General features: G+C 52.0%; 4 protein-coding genes across 5 annotated transcripts; all 4 read right to left on the bottom strand.

The window, feature by feature from the left end:
- Nucleotides 1-323: 323 nt before the first annotated feature.
- Nucleotides 324-4118, bottom strand: PV10_00999 (uncharacterized protein). Its single transcript, XM_016365149.1, has one exon. The coding sequence runs from the start codon at nt 3148-3150 to the stop codon at nt 538-540; it is 2613 nt and encodes an 870-aa protein (XP_016228798.1). The 5' UTR covers nt 3151-4118; the 3' UTR covers nt 324-537.
- A 3585-nt stretch (nt 4119-7703) lies between these two features.
- Nucleotides 7704-8568, bottom strand: PV10_00998 (uncharacterized protein; the record flags this gene model as incomplete). The annotated part of the gene is made up of 2 exons (XM_016365148.1): nt 7704-8164; nt 8229-8568. The coding sequence occupies 2 exons, from the start codon at nt 8566-8568 to the stop codon at nt 7704-7706; spliced, it is 801 nt and encodes a 266-aa protein (XP_016228797.1).
- A 538-nt stretch (nt 8569-9106) lies between these two features.
- On the bottom strand, nt 9107-13042 carry PV10_00997 (uncharacterized protein; the record flags this gene model as incomplete). The annotated part of the gene is made up of 3 exons (XM_016365147.1): nt 9107-9747; nt 9801-12869; nt 12985-13042. 3 exons carry the CDS (start codon nt 13040-13042, stop codon nt 9107-9109), a joined length of 3768 nt encoding a protein of 1255 aa, XP_016228796.1.
- Nucleotides 13043-14503: 1461 nt separating this feature from the next.
- Nucleotides 14504-15971, bottom strand: PV10_00996. 2 transcript variants are annotated; one of them, XM_016365146.1, is made up of 4 exons: nt 15875-15971; nt 15715-15774; nt 15586-15649; nt 14504-15521 (listed from the first exon to the last, which is right to left on the bottom strand). In XM_016365146.1, the coding sequence occupies exons 2-4, from the start codon at nt 15729-15731 to the stop codon at nt 14697-14699; spliced, it is 906 nt and encodes a 301-aa protein (XP_016228795.1). In that variant the 5' UTR covers nt 15732-15774; nt 15875-15971; the 3' UTR covers nt 14504-14696. The 2 variants fall into 2 exon arrangements, with proteins under 2 accessions (XP_016228795.1, XP_016228794.1); XM_016365145.1 differs by having other exon boundaries at nt 15715-15971.
- Between the last annotated feature and the right edge of the window lie 27 nt (nt 15972-15998).

Here is a 15998-nt window from a genome sequence, read left to right as displayed (position 1 = left end):
TGTACGCCAAGTACGGAGTAGCTTGCTATCCACCGTGCCACTGTCCTCTACCCACATTTGCCACCTACCCTGCCGTCCTTACCCGCCCGTCGAGGAGGGATCAATTCGTGGTATGTGCTCTGAATCACCTCCACCATCCAGCTTGCGCGAAATTCTCCCCGTGTTTGTTGTTGTCTTCCAACGTCTGTGCTCAAACGCGTCTGGATATCCAGTCTTGGCCGTGTCGCCGGCACATTCACAACGATCGAGTCACGGCGGAGGCACGAATTCTTGGTAGCCAGATGAGTTGTCCAATTCTTGCTGTCTGTTTTCAGCTAAACAACTACTCCTCTCGCCCTAGCTACAGGGCATTGGCTACAGACTACATGACCATAATTTTTCATTCCCAGTTCAAGTCTTGGGGTATCATTCCAAGGGGTGACAGAAGCCCCAACCGTAATGCATATGCAAAGTCGTAAACCCGATCAATCATATCATGCCAATTCATTGTTGCATACATTCATCATAAACGTAACATAGTGGACAAGCCACTTGGGTCTAGTGCATCAAGCTCCCAAAGCTTGAGCTGAAAGACTGGTCTTCAATGTCGACATTCAGCTGTGGTGTCGCATCAAGATCATACTTGGCCGAAAAGGCAGCGATCTTGGGACTGGCCAGCCACGCTGTCACGTGTCGGACGGACCCGACCGATGAGATCGATGAGGTCTTGCGTGTGTGTGTCACGCTTTGTGTAGAGGATGCGGGCGGAGCAGGAGAGCACAAAGACACCAGCGATGGTGCTGTGGTGGCTAGAGAAGACGGTGAAGATTCCGCGTGCATGTGCTTTGGTGCATTTGAAGACGGCGAACGCAAAGGCAGAGGTGTGTTGCTGATGCTTCGACTTCCCTTCCGCATTTTCGCTACAGCAGACAAGGCCTCAGTGGGCAAAGCCGGAAGAGGCCCCGTAGGAGGTGGTCCCGATGGAGGCATGGAGCCGACAAGAGAAGGCATGCTCTTCTGTCCCTTGATGTGGCCAACACTTCGTGGCGGATTGCTCAACATGACGCCCTGAGACGCTCGTGCAATCGATGCTGATACTTCTAGCATCGTGGTCTCGATCGAAGTTTCCTTCGAGTTGACCAACACAGGCTGGGCTTGAGCAGGACGTCGTACAGAAGCAGTTCCAAAGCAGCTTTGGAGAAGAGCTTCGGTGACAACAGGTGATCGTTGTGGAGAATCCGTCTGCACCTCGCTGTTGCTATCAACAGACGCAACTCTGCCAGCCTTTCTCCGCACAGATCGATTGCTAGTCAAAGACGAGCGGGCTTCAGATCGATCATCTGAAGTTCGAGAGAATGGAAAGCTACTTCCACTGCTGTCTCGAGCGCTTCCCGGAGTCACTGAAGGAGGGCTCTGTACATCAGACTGGCTGCAGACATGGACTGGGTCCTCGAGAGACGAGTATCGTTTGGGGAACAGGCTGTAGGACGGTGTCCTTCTGTTCGGCAAGTCAATCGGTGAATCGAGTTGAGTGACCGATGAAGAGCTCCGACTGCGAACACTCGAAGGACGTGAGGAGTTGGGGGTGTTGGGGTGGACCGTCGTTCCCTGAGCTTCGTATCGATAACGTGCAGATATCTTCCTCAGATGACCTGGCTCTGGAAGAGGTGCAATAACCGAGATCGGTCGAGATCCTACGTCAGCTGAGCCGGTTTCGAGATGCTTTGTTGGCTGGACAAACAGAGCGTGATCGATGACATCGGGATGATGTGATGTTGGTACACTCCCAGAGGAAGCCCTGGTGCGAAGTGGTCTTGGCACAAGGGTCTCCGAGGTAGAGTTCTTCCGAGGAGTTGCCATAAACATGGACAATTCGCCAACGTCATCCTGTGTTGGGGTGGACAGCCTAGATGTGGTGCTAGCCGGGGTCTGGCTTCCCTGATAAACGCTGGCACTGAGAGTAAACGATTCTACCGCAGGAGAACGCGAGGCAATGCTAGTGCACGAGGTCGACACCGACCGTGTGTCCGAGAAAGAGGAGTCCCGGAGATCGTCCAGGTCATTCAAAGTGTGAATAGATGAGTCAGTCGTCGAGCGAGAGACATTGCGGGGGGTGGACCATTTAGGCATAGGAGGGAGAAGTTTGGGAGAGGGCGGCAACTCCTTGAAGAGATAGTCGGATGAGAGTTGGAGCGAGGCTTGAGAGATGTTGGGAAGGCTCTTCTGTGCCTTTAATGATCGACGAGCGTCCTGCTTGTGATCTTCACTCCGGGAGTCTGGTCGATACTCTAGCCCGCCAACGAGTTCAATCTCCTTGCGAACGGCCGTCAACCATGAGTCTAGTACGATAGCATTGTCAAAGACCAGGAGCAGGTCTTGAACAAGTCGCTTGTTCTCCTGTTGCCTGAAGCCAAACTTGGACCAAGAGTGCTTCGAAGCATGAGAGGGAACCGCACTTGAATGGCGATCATGGGAGATCCTGAGCACCCAGTGTTTGCCTGGAATGGCATCAGATGCAAAAGCCACAGACCGAGGACCCAGTTCAAGGATCTTTTCGGGGAGGCGGTCATTTAAACCATCGGCGCTGTATTGGAGCACGAAGCCATTGCGGAGCAAGACAAAGAGTTTCTGAGTCATGGAGCAGGAGCTGGCCCCGGACCAGTTTCGCTTATGCTTGGCTGAGCCAATGCTTTCATCGTCGGCGAAGCTCGACCTCGAAGAGCTCTCGCCGGAAATGCTATTCCTCCGGCGTGGAGAAGTGCGGAAGAGAACCTCAGTCAGAGTGGAAGGGACTTCCAAGACCTCCGAAAGCCTCGCCTGGAGACAAGCCTGAAAAAGAGGCGGAGGATCGCGAGAAGTCATGTTCCTAGTTGAGTTATCCTTGAGTGTGCGGCTTGACTGACGAGGATTGCGGTTTGTCCACGTCGTGCTGCGGTTACGCTTTGTAACAAGGGTGGGGTTGGTGGAAGTGAGGTTGCTGGTCGAGATGGATTGAATGTCGGTCTGAATATAGTCCGATGTTGACATGTACTGGGGGATTTTGTTGTCGGACTTGGTGCGGGTGAAGATGGCTCTGAGTCTGGATTTGGCAGTCTTCTCTGAGGGCCACCAGCCTGATTGCTCTTCGGGGAAGGGCATGGTGGCAGTAGTAGGGGCTGTAGTAGAAGGCATGATGAATGCTTACAACAGCAATATCGACACAAGGACAAGTATAGAGATTGAAAGAAGTCCTACAAAAAAAGCCAGCACATGCTGATATGTGCTTCGTCTTTGGCGTGGCCCGAGTCTTGGGAACTGGCGAGGTTGAAAGTCGAAGGGTGGTCGGGTGGCCGTTGGAGGTGACAGTGATAGATGTAGGGAGTGTGAAGATCCTTGCAGGATATGGACGACGTTGTGTGAAGGCCGGTTGAAGTGGCGGTACCGTTGTCGATCTTGGGCCACAGACCACTTGATACCTATGTTGACTGAGGAGTTAAGTGACAGATGCCGAGATAAGACGGGAATTGTTGTCGAAGCACTGATCGGATTGTGAAATAGACACGACGCCGAACAGAACTCAGACAAGATCGTCTGGCATGAGGACAACAGGAGAGGAGCATGTTTATGAATGAGCAAGGGAGGAATCGGCAAGGCGTGGTATGAGGGTCAAAACATGAGTCGCACGGACTTGGCCCAGGCTGTACGTGCTGGACAACGACCAAATAGCGATCTCGACTGCTCTGGGCTGGGCATGGCAGCCGTGGCAGCGGTGGCGTAGGACTTGACAGATTGAGAAGATTGGTGTCCCAGTTTGGAAGTTTGAAGTATGTCAGTGACTGACTTGGGGTTGACGTCGAGGTACAAAAGCATGCTGAGTTTGAAGTATGCAACTAAGAGATATGCCGTGGATGGAGGAGTTGCCCCTACCTAGTGTATGTTTGCCAGTGGACACATCTAGGCAATGCGGACCGGACAACGGAGGAGGCGAGGGTGAGAGGAAGGGCGAGGCCACTGGCGAGTCGGGTCGTTGGGAAGGGGACGAGGCATCTTTGTGACTGTAAGGGAGGAGACGAAGGGATGGGTGTGCAGGGTATACACGTGCTATCCGAGTAAAGGATTCATTCTGTCTGTGCTGGGATGGGACAGGTGCTGGGACAATGGGGCTCGTCGTAGAAAGGTTTTGGAGTTGGATGGCAATGATTGACGACGGTTGTGAACTGGGCGACCAGAATCAGACAACAGGCATGCCTAAACGGACAAACTGGATCAGAGACGAGACCGAAACAGCAGGACGAATTGGAATGCTTTGCATTAGTCTCTGTCGCTTAAGCTGGCGGGGGTAGGTGGACAGTTGTTCCGTATGCACGACAGATGAGACCGTGACTGACGTGGGTGGTGCACTGTTTGAGTGCTGACTCTGGTTGAGTTGCTGGACAAGGGTCAAGATGCGAGGATGCGCATAAGAAGAAGATGGAGGGGAGGGGCCGAGTGGTCCGAGGGTAAGAGGGCAGGAGGGGCAGAGGGGCATGTTAGGGCGCCCAGGGGGGCCTTGAGGAAGGGCCGTGGGGCATGAGAGATATAGGCCTCAGGCGCAAAGCACGCGCAAAACGAAGGCGAAGGCGAAGGCGAAGGCGAAGGCGAAGAAGGTGCAGGTGAAGGCTCACAGACAGTTGAAGAAAAGCGGGGATGTGCGCAGAGACTGATTGAAAGCCGTCAGCGGCAGGGCAGGCGTCACCTTCGCGCTTCAAGCTCGGGCTCACGCGTCCAGGGCAGAAAATGGCCCAGCGATATGTCAAAGACGTCAAATCGTGTCGCGTTTGGTGGGCGTCCAAGGTCAAGTTCGGAATACGGGTTTGGGCACACGATGAGCATGTGCCTCTGACGAAGTTGCACAGTAGCGCTCAGCCCTCATGCAACATTGCAGAGCTCATGAAATGGTGGACTACGTAGTAGGTACTGTACGTGGTTTGAGGAGCTATGACACCAACAAATCTCCCATGATTCCCAGCAGCAAGTCCGGTGCGGTACAAAAATAGGTACCTTAGGCAAGGAGCAGGTACGACAGGGCAAGGGTAAGTAGCAGGCAAGAGCATCATAGGGATCAAGCGGCAGTTACCTTTAAAGGGTTAACAATTCTTCTCGTTAGAGTTCCCGCCTCAAGGGTAACTGCAAGACCGATTCAGGCGACCAAAAGAGGCTTGAGAGCGGTTGAGCTTATCGGGGGTGGGCGGAAGGGAGTCCCAGTTAAGGACTGACTGCTCATTTAAGGCACCTAGGTAGGTAGGTAGGTACTAGGTACTACTAGGTACTCACTGCTGCTTCGAGGCCTATGCGTAAAAAGATCCGAAGAATCCCAGACATTCTACGGATGACCGAAATGTCCATTGCTTGCGGGCTGCAGACGGGCAGGCTATGGGTACAGACTGCACAAGTGTCCGCAGTGGGTTATGGAAATGGAGCTTCCGCCCGCACCAGCAGACGCGCCAGAGGTCTGAGGGTCAAAAGGTTAGCGGCGAGAGGCGAAAGGCACGAGGCCAGAGGCTACAAATCCACCCCCCAGTCTCCAGATTTCAGACTAGAGCGTGCACTGAACCACCCATCGCACTACCCAAGCGATTTCTTGACTTGACGGGGATCCGTATTTCCCCAGTTTTTCTATCAACACCATTCCGCTTGTATATCAAGTCCGAGAAATCCACCCCAGCCAGAACTTGCCTATGAGTTTACTCCTCGATCTCGAGCAACTTTGATACCCATAATTCTCCCAACCGCCTCTCAATCCATTTACGGACGCCGCAGCCATCAAGCGAGGCCCAAACAAGATTCGGCAAAGTAGATTCAGGGCCTTGATTCTTCATCTTCACCCTCTTTCTGTCTGTCCCGGCGAAATATAACTCGAGATTATGTCAAAAAGAAGGAGAACTCTGCATCTTTAACCGGGGACCACTCCCCTCTTCGTCCCGTGTTCGTTCGTCCGTCCGTTCGTTAAGCGTCGCTTGCATGTGAAATGAATGGTTTGCTGCAACCACTTAATGAAGAATCAATTACATGCATGAATACTATGACTACAAGGCGCGCACACACACATTAGCTAATAGGCATATCGTTAGCTCATCATTGTCTGAGCCACACACCCTCACAGATGGTACTCCGTGACTCCTCAAGAAGTAGTAACTTCCAAGTTGTAATTTGGCATGTCTGGACCCCCCGCCAACTGCCTGTTCCTTCCGAGTGGCAATGGAACATGACCTCGAGGCGACGACAAGATCCTCATCCTTTGCAACATCATGCCATCATGCCATCTCGTCTCAAACCAGAACATTCTTCAACGTGAAACCGAAAAATGACCCCGGCGAGAATGCCATCCCCCAAACCCAAACCAGCCTCTGGAACCTCTGCAGCTCTGCCAAGTTTTGATACAGACATTCTCCTGAGTCAGTGAATGTCGCTTCAGAGTTTGTTTTCATTTGCGGGTTTGGTTTTTACGTGTTCCTATCTAGCGGAGCAACCCAACTTTTAAAATGGAGCTTTTTTTAGCCTTCTTGGTCCTCTCCGGCTCTGCCATGGACAGGTATCTTCAGTTGTCGTCCACTTTTGTGTTTTCTCAGTCTGAAGGGTTCGAGAGTTTGAGGGTCTGATCAGGGTCTCAGGGCACAAGGCACACAACACCACGAGAATGAACCCTTTTCTTGCCCTGCCCTGCCCTGCCCTGCAGTAAGGGACAGACCCCGAAAAAGGAGAATAACCCTAGATATCTTGATTTAGTCTTCTATCAACTGCTATGCATATTCTGATTTGTTCCATCTTACCTAGATACATTGCTGCCTCGACATCGGGACAGCTTCTCCGTGTCGATCGGGTCAGCCTGACATATCGACTTTGCTCAATCTATGCACCGTGATCTTTGTTGGGTCGTGATGCGTGATGCCATTTACTACTAACCTAAAGCACCTATCTGACCTTACGTATCTTCATCCTCCTGCCATCCGTGACTCCAACACTGGCGCGCCAGCCACTGTAGTCAGAGGCTCAATTCTGTACCGCTGTCAAGCCATATACGAGCTTGTCATTTCTCCACCATCAGATCTTTACTCTGTTCGTCAACAGTGGACGCATACACACGCACACACGACACCATCGATTCGATTTCTGCCCAGCACGACTGTCAACAGAATCAAAAGACGCCTCAATCTTCTTTGGTCTGATCGTCTCTGCCAGCCCAGCAACAACGCCTCCCCCAGCTTTCTCTTAGTTTCGTTTTTTACATCTCTGCCGTTGTGGTCTGTGACGCCGTGCCACTCGAATTTAATTCCCGCTAACGAGCCGTCCGTCTAACGCTCATCTCTTGTCCTCGAGACTCGTTCTCTTCGCTTATCTCGCGTCTTCATATCTGTATCTGTGGGTCTTGTGCTGCCGTTGACAAGCAATAGCTCCATTGTAAACCGCTCCTTGACCTGTGATAGCCGACGATAGCGATCGCGTCTTAACGGTCTTTCTGTAAGTCTGCCTCCAATCAGGGGGTCAATCCGCTCCAGCATCAATATTATTGAAACAAGTCCCTGTCGTGCCTGAAGATGCGACGACGACCGAAGATCTGAAAGGCAGCGGTCAGGGTTTCACGCGGGAACGACCGTCTCGAGAGTGCCGTCATGTTGGATCCCTTTTGCTGAGCCTGCCGATTTTCAAGGTTGATATCTGCAAACGCAAGCTCTTTCCCAGCAGTAATGTAGTGGATAGGAATTCCATCAACTCTGGTCATTCAAAGGAGCTGTCTGGAGATATGGCCAGCCGGTTTCATCCTCGGCTTTTTCAGCCTCCATGCCTAGACATCTTCTCAAACACCTGACCTCACTCTGTAGACCTGAGATAATGGCGTATTCCTCTCCCCACTCATCTTCACGAAGGCGGTTCGCCGTCCTGATCATCTCGCACAGCCTCAACGCCTGAGCGTGCCATTTATCCCGATCTAGCCGACTTTCCAGGTGTTCATCTTTTTCCTGTTGTAGCAGTTGATTGTAATGTTTCCGCTGCATTAAAAACCGTGTTTCGATGTCGCCGCAGTAGTTGCGAATCTGTTCCGTCGCTGTGCCCATTGCATCTTCATACGCGGCGATCAAGTTTGTGTTCTCTGTCTGTTCATGCTTGTAGAGGGAGATTATATGATTCGCCTTGGCTAGGTCTCGTTCGAGTTCGCGAATTCGTGCTTCTGTGTGATGAAAAGATTAGCATATACATAACTGGCGGGGAATTGATCGCCGGGCCGAACGTACTGTCTGCATCCTGAACACTCTCGCCCTCAGTAACGGCCGCAGCGCCTCCAGCCCCATTCTGTCGCTTTGCAACTTCTTCCGCTGTGCGTGTAATGACGTTGACTTTTTCCCTGTTCGCCCGAAGAATCTCACTCAACTCTTGAATCTGGCCGTACAGGAAATTGAGATCTTGCTGGTGTCCGACGGGAAGTGGTGACATGTAGTTTGCGGCCACTCCGGCACCGTTGCCGTTGACTGCGCCGGCGTTCGATCCTGTGGGAGACATGCCGGTACCGCCTCCGGCTCCAACGCGACCACTACTGGTATCAAGGGCAGGGAATGCGTTGCTGTTATTTGCCATTCCTTCCTCAGTTGGAAGTGTCGAAGCAATCGACTTGGGGGAGGATCTCTCAAGAACGTAGTAGGTGGATGGTGAGGACCAACAATCGGCGTCTATCAACCGGTAGAGCACCTCATTCTTCACATGAATCGTAAAATATGACGGGCCATTGAGTATCAGTCGCGCCCTGACTGGAGAAAGGCCGCGGCAATTGAATGGACCTGTTCATCGTTCACATCTGCGAGTCCCTCGCTTCTTGAGCGGCTTCGCGGCTCTGGATAAACAATCCTCCGCCTGCTACGCGACAGCGTGGTCCCGTGACCTACTGAATCTCAACCCAGTTATCAACACAATATGTTAAGATTCCCATCATTCATTGTATATTATGCCGCGAATCGTAACAAGGGTGTACGAGTTCTCATCATGTCATTATTCTGCGGTAGAGAGTTGGTCATATAGGCTCAGATTCATTCAATTCATCTCGTAAATGTGTAGATTCGCTCGCTCAAATCGCAGAAGCCCATGTCTCAAGAATCTAAGTCCGAGGAGGCATGTCCCCTCAATCCCGCTGCACGGGGTCGCCGTTCGGAGTGACGAGCCCTGCATTGATCTGTGCAGCTAGTTGTGAGTTCCGGAATGCCTCGAATCCCTCGGGGTCCTGCTCCTTGAGCACAAGGAGCTCCTTTGCATTGATGCCAAATTCGCGAATCACATTATCCACCCCGTCGTGCTCGACTCTCAACCGTATTTCTTCTCCTCTGAGTCCTTCGAGTCTCGCCCGAAGAGATGCTAGTGCGTCAGCATGCGAACCGTTACCCTCCCCGTTGCTAGATTCGTCGTCTAGTCCTGTGGGGTTGAGAATTTCACGTCGCATGCCCTGTCCAAATCGATGCATTCGCCCTTCTTCCTCTGTATAGGCCTTGGCTACCAGAGATGTGTTCGACGGTGTTCGAGCCAACAACTTAAATGGATGTGGTTCGGCACCATCCTGTTGAGGGAAATATCCTTTGGCCGGGTCCGTACCTGGCGATCCACGAGGCTCGTCAAATGAAGTCGAGGTGAGTTCTCCATTGGATGGGTCGGGCGATGGGAGACCATTCGAAGTCGGCTGTGGAAGCTCGGGAATCTTGGTTTCTGGGTATTCATCTTCAAAGCGCTGAATCATTCGTTGTAGGGTTTGATCCAGCATGAGCAAGCGTCCTGTATTTACTAGTCAGCATGTCATCCTTTACACTCGATCATCACACACTCACGATAGTTCGAGTGATTCCCAGCTTGATCTTCCTTGATCAACACGGGGCGCAGTCTTGTGCGAATCTTCCTCGCACTTTCACAAAGTTCCAGACTCACGTCTCGCGGTTTCGAGATGCTCCTTCGCTTAGCCAAACCTTGCCGGGGAGTTGCTGTGCCACTCTGCGAAGGAGTGATGTTTCTCGAATCCGGACGGCTTCCCACCTCCTTACTTCCAAGACAAATGCCCAGAGCCTTGACAATGCCTGTCGAAGCTATTACATAGTCTTCGTCAGGTGCTGGATCACTGCCATCGTTGTTGCCAGGGGGTCCTTCCAAGTTGCCAACGATGCGAAGTAGAATCTCAGGGGCATCTTTGTCTGACCCTTGAGCAACTTTGACACCGACCTCACTCAGCGTGGTTCGTTCCATATTTCTCAGACTGTAGGCAACCACCTGTGACGCGAGAGCCTTGATGACTTCACTGCTTTCGGCGCTGGGAACTTCAATTTCAATAGCGACAATTGTGTCCGACACCCGCACAGCTGTCATCAACGAAGCAAAAACGGCACAGGCTTCTTCTTGCGCAGACCCTTCTTTCGAATTCATTGCGTGAATCAGTGGTTCATTTTCGAGGATACTCACGTGCGCCATCTCAGGACAGTCTGGGAGGATTTCGGCCAGCGCTATGGCCTGATCGGGTGTCATGCCCACATCGCAGAGATGTATCCGTCGAAGAGAGGCAAATCGGGGGAGCAGTTTGCGGAGAATTGCAACACCTTTGGATTTGGCTTCAAAAAGTTGGTGGTTCTGCGACAAGTCGATGAATTTGAAGTTCTGGAGTTTTGTGATTGGGGTCAGAATCGCCGTAAGATCCGAGTCATCGAGATGGCAATTTGCCAGGCTGATAGCGAAAAGCGGGTTGTTTTCATCTTCAGAGGCTTCAGCAATAATGTGTCCAATTCCGTGCAGGTTGTTGCCACCAAGATCCAGTCCTTCACAGACACCAGACTTGACATAACGGGCTATGTGTCTTACAGCCTCTTCTTTCAGCTTATTCTGCGCGAATCCCAGCCGCCGGATCTTGCATTTGATGGCGCAGTCAATGAAGCCTCGAATATTGGAGGTCGAGAGATTGCAGTCAGACAAAATCAGCTCCTCTAATTTGTCACCCAGGCGTTCAGACAGGGCTTGGATGATCAAGGTACCCAGATCGGCCGTCTTTGAATCGTTCTGATTTTCACTCGTATTGCTGGTGGTCGATGTTGTTCTCGAGAGCTCCCCAGCCTTGGGAAAGGGAATCCCGGAGAGATCAATGGCTCGGAGCGATCTCGTCATGTGCAAGAAGAGGGCGATGTGTTTCCATCCCAAGTTGGTGATGCCAGGATTGTCCTTTAGCGACAGCCTTTCAATGACGCCCATTTGCTCCACGCCGTGCTTGCCACTCAGGCGTTTGGGGAGCTTTCTGTTCATGCGTGCCTGCTCAGCTGATTTGCAACTGGACAGACCTGATAGAATGACTCGAACACCCTCGTCAGTGAGCCCACAATTGTCGAGAATGAGCTTCCGAACCGGCACAACAGCGAGCCAGTCTGCAATGGTGACAATATCCTGGAGAACCATCGCGTGGTTGGATAGATCCATGACTGCCACAGTACCTGGGGCTTCTGCCAGATGTGCAGACGGTTTCGATATTTGTTCTTTCATTCGACTCAAGATTGTGGTTTCACGAAGCTGACAACATCGTTTGTAGATACGTAGGGGATCAGTGGTAGGTCCATCGCCTCGTCTCGGTGTCGATGACCCGGGCGGAGTATTGCCCAGGCTTGAATCTGAATCGTCGTCCTCTCTAGTGAGCTCAAGGGGAACTAGCCCATTATCTTCTGCGTGTTTTCGTTTGCGCTCTTTTCGTTCTTTCCTTTCGGCCTCGGAGCGCTTTTTCTTCTCCCTTTTCCGTGTGGTGGGAGGCGGGGCAAGTTCGTCTGACTTGGGAGCTTCTTCTGTGGTTGGAGGGGTTGTTTCGGCGTTCTCGTTGGCTTCGATGGCGGAATCGGTCTTGGTTTGACCTAAAGTCTCTTTTTCCTGAGAAACGGTAGCAGGATTTTTCAGAGCGGCACCCTCGCCCTTGTCCTTCATTCTCGCATCTTTAGAGTCCTTTTTACCCGTGACTTGTGTGTCAGGTGTCGAGATACTCTGTTTCTGCGCAGCCGACACTGGAGGTCGAATATGATGCTCTGGATCCTCGTCCGCCTGTGATGCGAACCCGGCGATTTCAACATCGACACAGAAGGCCACTCGCCTGAGTTTGTTCTGGTCAAAGTCGCTGAGCTTTGCGCGTTCGCGGTTCAGGTCTATGTTCATGATTTTTCTAGGGCAGAGGGCGCCCGAGCCAGCACTTTTACCCATAGTCGTGTTTGTCGATGAAGACAGCCTTCGCAGTGCACTGGACAGGAATCCAGGGTGTTCGAGTTTCGTCTCCTTACCAGCGGCAACTAAGACGGATGGCCTTCGTGGGCCGATAACGACAGGAGAGGGTTTGGTCTCAGGCTTCTGGGCCTCTTGTAAAGGCTGCGTCTTGTTGAAGGGATTCGTCAACTCGATTTTAGGACTGGACTGAGGAGAAGTGCCATTTGCGTGGCTGGTGGCTTCGGTGAACCCATTGCGATTGTTTGTAGGTGCGGTGGTCGAGGACGAGCCGAATTTCGAGCTGAAACTCGAAATCCATGAGCTTCTTCTCCCATCTTTCTTGTTTGCCGGGGCTGGACGCAGGTTCTTCTTGGTGTCCTCGCTACTTTGACCTCTTGTTAGGGAAGGGCGTGAACCATGCGACGAAGAGGACCCGACTGCTCTGGCTGCGGCAGCTTGTAGAGCATCACCCTTCTCTCGAGGTGTTTGAACATGTTTCTCATGTTTTGCATCAGGAGGCAACGATTCTATTTCTCTTGGGGCTGGTTTGGGAGAAGCGGTGTCTCGTGGTGGACCGGGCGACGATGATTCGGGGAGGTGTATTGAGGGTACTGGGCTAGGTTGCTGTGATCTGTTTTGGCCCTCTGCGAGCTTATCGGTCTTTTCACCAAGATGGTTAATATGGTCTGTAGAATTTGTCAGTAATTATGTCGCCATTATAAGAATCAAGTTGCGACAGGCGAGGTTGGGGAGCGTAGATCATGGGCACAAAGTGCCTATCGTTCAGCTGTTATCACGTACCCTTCTTGGAGTGAAGTAACCAGTCGACATCGAGACCACCTTCTGCAGCCGCTGCCATTGTAATTTAGGCAGGATCGAATGTGCCTTCAAGGGATGAAACGCGTCCAGTGAATGCAGTAACGTAACGGCAACGATAAAGATGTCTGGTAGAAAGGAATGAAGTACAGGATTCGAATGGTTCGGGCGGCAAACGTCTTGGTTTGGTGGCACGGTGGAGGGCAGTGATGGATGGCCAGGTGAGAGTGAGATGATGAAAGTCTCTGGGAAAAACAGCGGGGCGTCCTGGAGTCTGTGAGCGATGATTAGTTGGTTGGTGATGGCGATCGATGGGAATTTGGGTCTAGATCGGCTGCCGCTTTGGGCTGTGAGTGGAAGGGAATCCTGTGGGCGGTGCCAGGGCAAGATGATTAGCCGTCTCCTGCCTGGCACAGCCTGGAATGGCCCGGGGAAAGCAAATAGCCCTGCTACGAGTGCCTGTCGACCTTGCCGCATCGGCAGAGGGCTTTGCAGCCTATCGTACCTATGCCATCATCGCTAAGGAAATCACCCTTGAAGACGCTCACAAACGGGTCTATGAACGATCCACATGCTAAAGTAGAAGCAGTCGAGCCGAGGGGAAAGTGGCAGCTAAGAGGGCGGCGAAGCACTTGGTATTTCTTAGGTCTGAACTGGCGGTAAAAAAGCCGACTCGAGGGTGTGATGGCTTCGAGTTACAGGTGGTAAAAAGTCCCCCCTCGGCCCACCGAGCAGTCCAGGTTGGGGGCAGCGAATGGTTAAGGCTGGGGAGCGGGAGGGGCAGAGATGTTCGTCACAAGCAGCCGATGGCGGGTGGCATTGAGAATGTGCGGAGAAAATTAATCGGGTCCCGTGCCTGGGCTTAATCATGAGACCATTTCTGATATTTTAATTCAGAACCTGCTTACAGGATTCGCACTACTGCCTTCATCACGAGCAGTTGCAAAAGTTTTTGTTGTCTCTACGAAATTGCCTCAAAAAAATGTGGATAGAAGAGATCTGGCCTTTCTCGGCTGTCTGTGCTAAGCTACCAAGAAAAGCGCTGCTTTCCAGTCTGTGGCAAGCGTGGTGCCCAGCCCGAAAGCTTGCCTTAATGTGCGATGGTTCTGTGACGGAGGCCGAGCCTTTCGGTGTTGCGCCAAACGTCGCCCGCATGGCCACGAGCAGACACTGGATGGAGGCTCTGGTCTCGGGATTGATCAACTGCAGCCATCTAATTCCGGTTGTCTGATCATACGCGGAACTTGAGGCTGTCGCAACAATAATAACAATAATCACTCCATCAAATCTGACTAATACGATTCAGCCATACACAGATCTTGCCTTAGTAACCTGCTCGGTAGGGACCTGGACATTTCCTTTAATGTTGCAGTGTATACGCCATACTATTGGTTGAAACCCTTTCCCGAACAGGAAAGCTTATTGTATGTCAGACAGTCTCTACTGCATATCGGCGTCATATTACGAGGTTTCTTAGAGAGACTGAGTCGAGACTGGGAAGGAATTTCTTTTGATAGTTCATCATTTCATTGGCATGTTGAATATTTTTTCCATTCAACCATCACCAAAATTTGTTGCGAGACCATACAAGGCCATCAAGGCTTGAATGATCCCGCACCGTCTGAGCTGGAAAACTGACCGGACAAATTGTGTCCAACCCTGCAAGACTCCGCGTTGCTCCTCATGTGTCGATGTCTTTACGAAGCAAGGGAGGCGATCTTCTCCTTGATCTTCTGCTCCTTCTCGGCCTTGCTGATCTTTTGGGTTCGGTACTTCTTGCCCTCAGCCTTCCACTCCTCTTTACTCTTCTTGTCACCTTCATCATCATCCTTCTTGAATGGATCTTCTCGGATGGCGGCATGGGCCTCGGTGTAGAGCTCTTCCAAGCCATCAGCCTCGATGTCGTTCTCAATGTACTTGACGAACTGAGACTTGTATCGCTCTTCATCGTCGTCGGCCAGAGTCTCCATGTATTCAGCAACGTGACCAGCAAAGATGTACTTGCGGAGAGTGTCGGCGTCGAGTTCCTTGCTCTCGTTGTCGTAGCCAGGGAATCGCTTCTCGTTGTGAGGGATGTAGAGTCCACCATCAGAAGCACCCTTGAGAGCACCGAAGATACGAGCACCAGTCGAGGTTCTGTGCAGACCAACGTCTAGGAAGGCCTTGAATGGACGGCGACCTTCCTCATCGTCTCCCTCGGCAGCCTCGGTCAGCTTGAATTCGCCATCGGCTTCCTCGACACCGGTGAATGTCTCGTCGAGATTAAGCTTCTTGAGGGCGCGACGGGCGAGGAGGAGTCCGGTAGCGTATGCGGCAGACCAGTTGGTCAAGCCGTTAGTGATGCCATATCGCTTGAGCTCGTGGGCGTAGGCGGCGCAGAAGACCTTGTCACCGTCGAGTTGGGCCGTGACGAGTTGGGCAATGATGTCGCGGTTGGTGAAGCGAACGACCAATCGATACTTGGGTGCATTGTACTTATTCTTGGCCTGGCTGATCAATCGCTTACGGGCATAGTAGTCAGTCTGCAGTGAGAGTCTCTTGGTCAGTGAAATGTTCAACGAGGGACGGGGACTGTGGCAGTTTTACCTTGCCAGCTCTTCTACGCTTGTACTTGGTTTGGAAGCGGGAGAAGTAGGGAGAGTTCTTGACGCTGTTGAGGATCGGTTAGCTTTGAGTTATGGTCGCGGAGAGTGAACATGGTGATGTTTTACTCACAGTTTGGTGAAAGGCATGACTGCGACCTTGACCACTCGGTTCTAGGAAGCACTGGGGGATCTAAACATTCCTCGAATCAGCATTTGACGCTGCAGACCATTTCCGCAGCAACATGCAGGGATTCTCTCGTTCATCTTGCTGGCGGGACGAAGGGACTCACATTATGTGGTTGTTGGTGGTGATGGTCGAAGAGACCGACTTGTGCAGGTGTTGGGCGACGGATATGGTGGTTTCCAAAAATTTGTGGCCAGTGTGCGCTAGTATTGCCAAGAGTTTGAGTTGAT

This window comes from Exophiala mesophila, assembly GCF_000836275.1.
Source record: "Exophiala mesophila strain CBS 40295 unplaced genomic scaffold supercont1.1, whole genome shotgun sequence".
NCBI lineage: Eukaryota > Fungi > Ascomycota > Eurotiomycetes > Chaetothyriales > Herpotrichiellaceae > Exophiala > Exophiala mesophila.
Note: the sequence above shows the minus strand (reverse complement) of the source record. Positions and strands in the feature narration are given on the sequence as shown.

Excerpts from the sequence above, each read along its gene's own strand:
- PV10_00999 (XM_016365149.1), bottom strand. The coding sequence starts at position 3,150 with ATGCCTTCTACTACAGCCCCTACTACTGCCACCATGCCCTTCCCCGAA.
- PV10_00996 (XM_016365145.1), bottom strand. Across the intron at positions 15,522-15,585 it reads AGCGTAGAAGAGCTGGCAAG|ACTGACTACTATGCCCGTAA; the intron begins GTAAAACTGCCA and ends CTCTCACTGCAG.